At 50.9% G+C, this 2,138-nt stretch overlaps 1 protein-coding gene across 1 annotated transcript; it reads right to left on the reverse strand.

Annotated features, from left to right (window-relative positions):
- Position 1: 1 nt before the first annotated feature.
- On the reverse strand, positions 2–2,104 carry AA0111_g12882 (hypothetical protein; the record flags this gene model as incomplete). Its single annotated transcript, XM_028646916.1, has 1 exon — positions 2–2,104. A coding segment is annotated over one exon (2,103 nt), but the record flags the coding sequence as incomplete, so codon positions are not given.
- Between the last annotated feature and the right edge of the window lie 34 nt (positions 2,105–2,138).

The following is a 2,138-nucleotide window of genomic DNA, read 5'->3' on the forward strand; positions in this document are numbered from 1 at the left end:
GGTGGTAATTGCAGGCGGTAAGCCTGCGTTCCGACTGCGTCTTGTACACGGAAGGGCCCTATGAACTTGCTAGACAGCTTCTTGTTTGGTTGGTGGAGTATGTTGATATGTTTTGTACTCAATAACACTAGGTCTCCTTGGTGGAAAACTTCAGGTTTGTGTTTGTTGTTGTAGTAGCGGCTCTGGTACTCTTGCGCTTTGCGCAGCTGTTCCTTGGCTGACGCGCGTGCGCTGTGCATGCGCTGCACCCTGTTAACAGCGTCTGGCACCTCCCCTTCTCGCCGGCTGTCCTCAGGTGGCATAGAAAGTAATGGGTGTTTCCCATATACCGCGTAGAATGGTGTTAATTTTGTTGATTCATGGATTGAGTTGTTGTAAGCGAACTGGGCAGTGGGGAGCAACGAAGCCCAGTTGTCCTGTGCGTCTGTGGTGAATATTCTCAGGTATTGCTCCATGGTCTGATTCTGGCGTTCTGTTTGTCCGTCCGTCTGTGGATGAAAAGCGGTGCTAAGCCTGCGCTTTACCTGTAGTTGGTAGCATATTTCTGTCCAGAAAGCAGAAGTGAAGATTGACCCTCGGTCTGACACAATACCTTTTTGAATACCATACCGCAAGATGACATGATTAAAATAGGATTCAGCAAATTGCTTTGCGTCCCATGTCTTCAAAGCGGGTATATAGATCGCCATCTTCGAGAAGCGATCGACTATCACTAGTACCGCATCAAAGACGCAACCTGAGTTGTCCTTTGCTGGTGGCAATCCAGTAACGAAATCGAGTGACACCTCTTCGAAGATATCTTCTGGGATTGGCAGCGATGCTAGCTTGCCGTGCTTACTGTGCCTTGGAGCTTTGCTCCTTTGGCATACTGCACAAGTCCGTACGTAATCCTGAACGTCTTGGCTCAGCGTTGGCCAATAGTATAGCCTGCTGATCAGCTCAAGCGTTCTACGTGCGCCAAAATGGCCTGCCATGTGTGTGTCATGGTTCTGGGACAAAATCTCCTGCCTGATGGCTGGTTCCTCTGGAACATAGATCCTACCATTGTATCTCAGGACTTGATTCTCATCGATGCGCCATGCGGGCGCATCTCTGCGAACTCGAGTGCGTTTTGGTTGATTGGAGCTTGCGCTTCTCTCCTGTGCAAAGGCGTCCCTTTGCTGGAGTTGGAGCAGGACTTCCAACAACGTTTCCGACCCGGCTAATGCAGGTTCGCCACTGACTAGTACCCTAGCCAGTGAGCGTGGCACGCATGGTGTGCACCCCATGGCGCCAGCAGTAGAGACCTTCACGGCGCTGCATATACTGGCTACGTGCGTCTCACACGCGCCCACCGAGCTGGGCTCGGGCGTGGATCTTCTTGCTCCACTCTGCTCTTCCTTTGCCAGAAGCTTATTCTGCAAGGTAGGCAACAACTGAGTCAGTGAGGTATTCTCCTGCTCGTAATCCACTCTTCTCGAGGGACCGTCTGCCGGGTTGGAATGGCCCGGGCGGTGCTTTATCTCAAAATCAAAAGCACCTAAATAGAGCGCCCATCGTGCTTGGCGCGGATTCAGTTTTTGGACAGCGCGTATGGAGCGCAGGTTGTTATGGTCTGTCAACACTTGGATGGTCTGTTGTGCGCCTTCCAAATAGTGTCTCCATTGTTTGAAACAATATACAATGGCCAGCAACTCAAGATCGTAAACCTCATAGTTCAGTTCTGCGCTTTGTAGCTTGCGTGAGATAAACGCAATTGGGTGCCATTTGTTGTCCTCAAATAGCTGAGACAGTATGCCGGAGATGGCAAACGTAGAGGCATCTGTTTCAAGGCGAATCGCGAGTGCGGCAACAAAATGGCGCAAGATAGGCGCACATGTGAAACGGTCTTTTAGCGCCTTGAAGGCCTCTGTAGTGATCTCGTTCCAGTAGAATACTTGATTTCCTTTGAGGATATCAGTGAGAGGGGCCGTTACTACAGCGTAGCGGGCAATGAAGCGGCGATAAAAGTTGGCGAAGCCTAGGAACGATTGTAGTTCCTTGATGCTAGTCGGGGTTGGCCACTCAACTACGGTTGCGACACGCGCAGGGTCTGCGCGTATGCCGCGCCTTGTGACTATAAACCCTAGGAAGTGTACTTCTGTTGATGCGAAGGTACA

This window comes from Alternaria arborescens (assembly GCF_004154835.1).
Source record: "Alternaria arborescens strain FERA 675 chromosome Unknown contig_197, whole genome shotgun sequence".
NCBI lineage: Eukaryota > Fungi > Ascomycota > Dothideomycetes > Pleosporales > Pleosporaceae > Alternaria > Alternaria arborescens.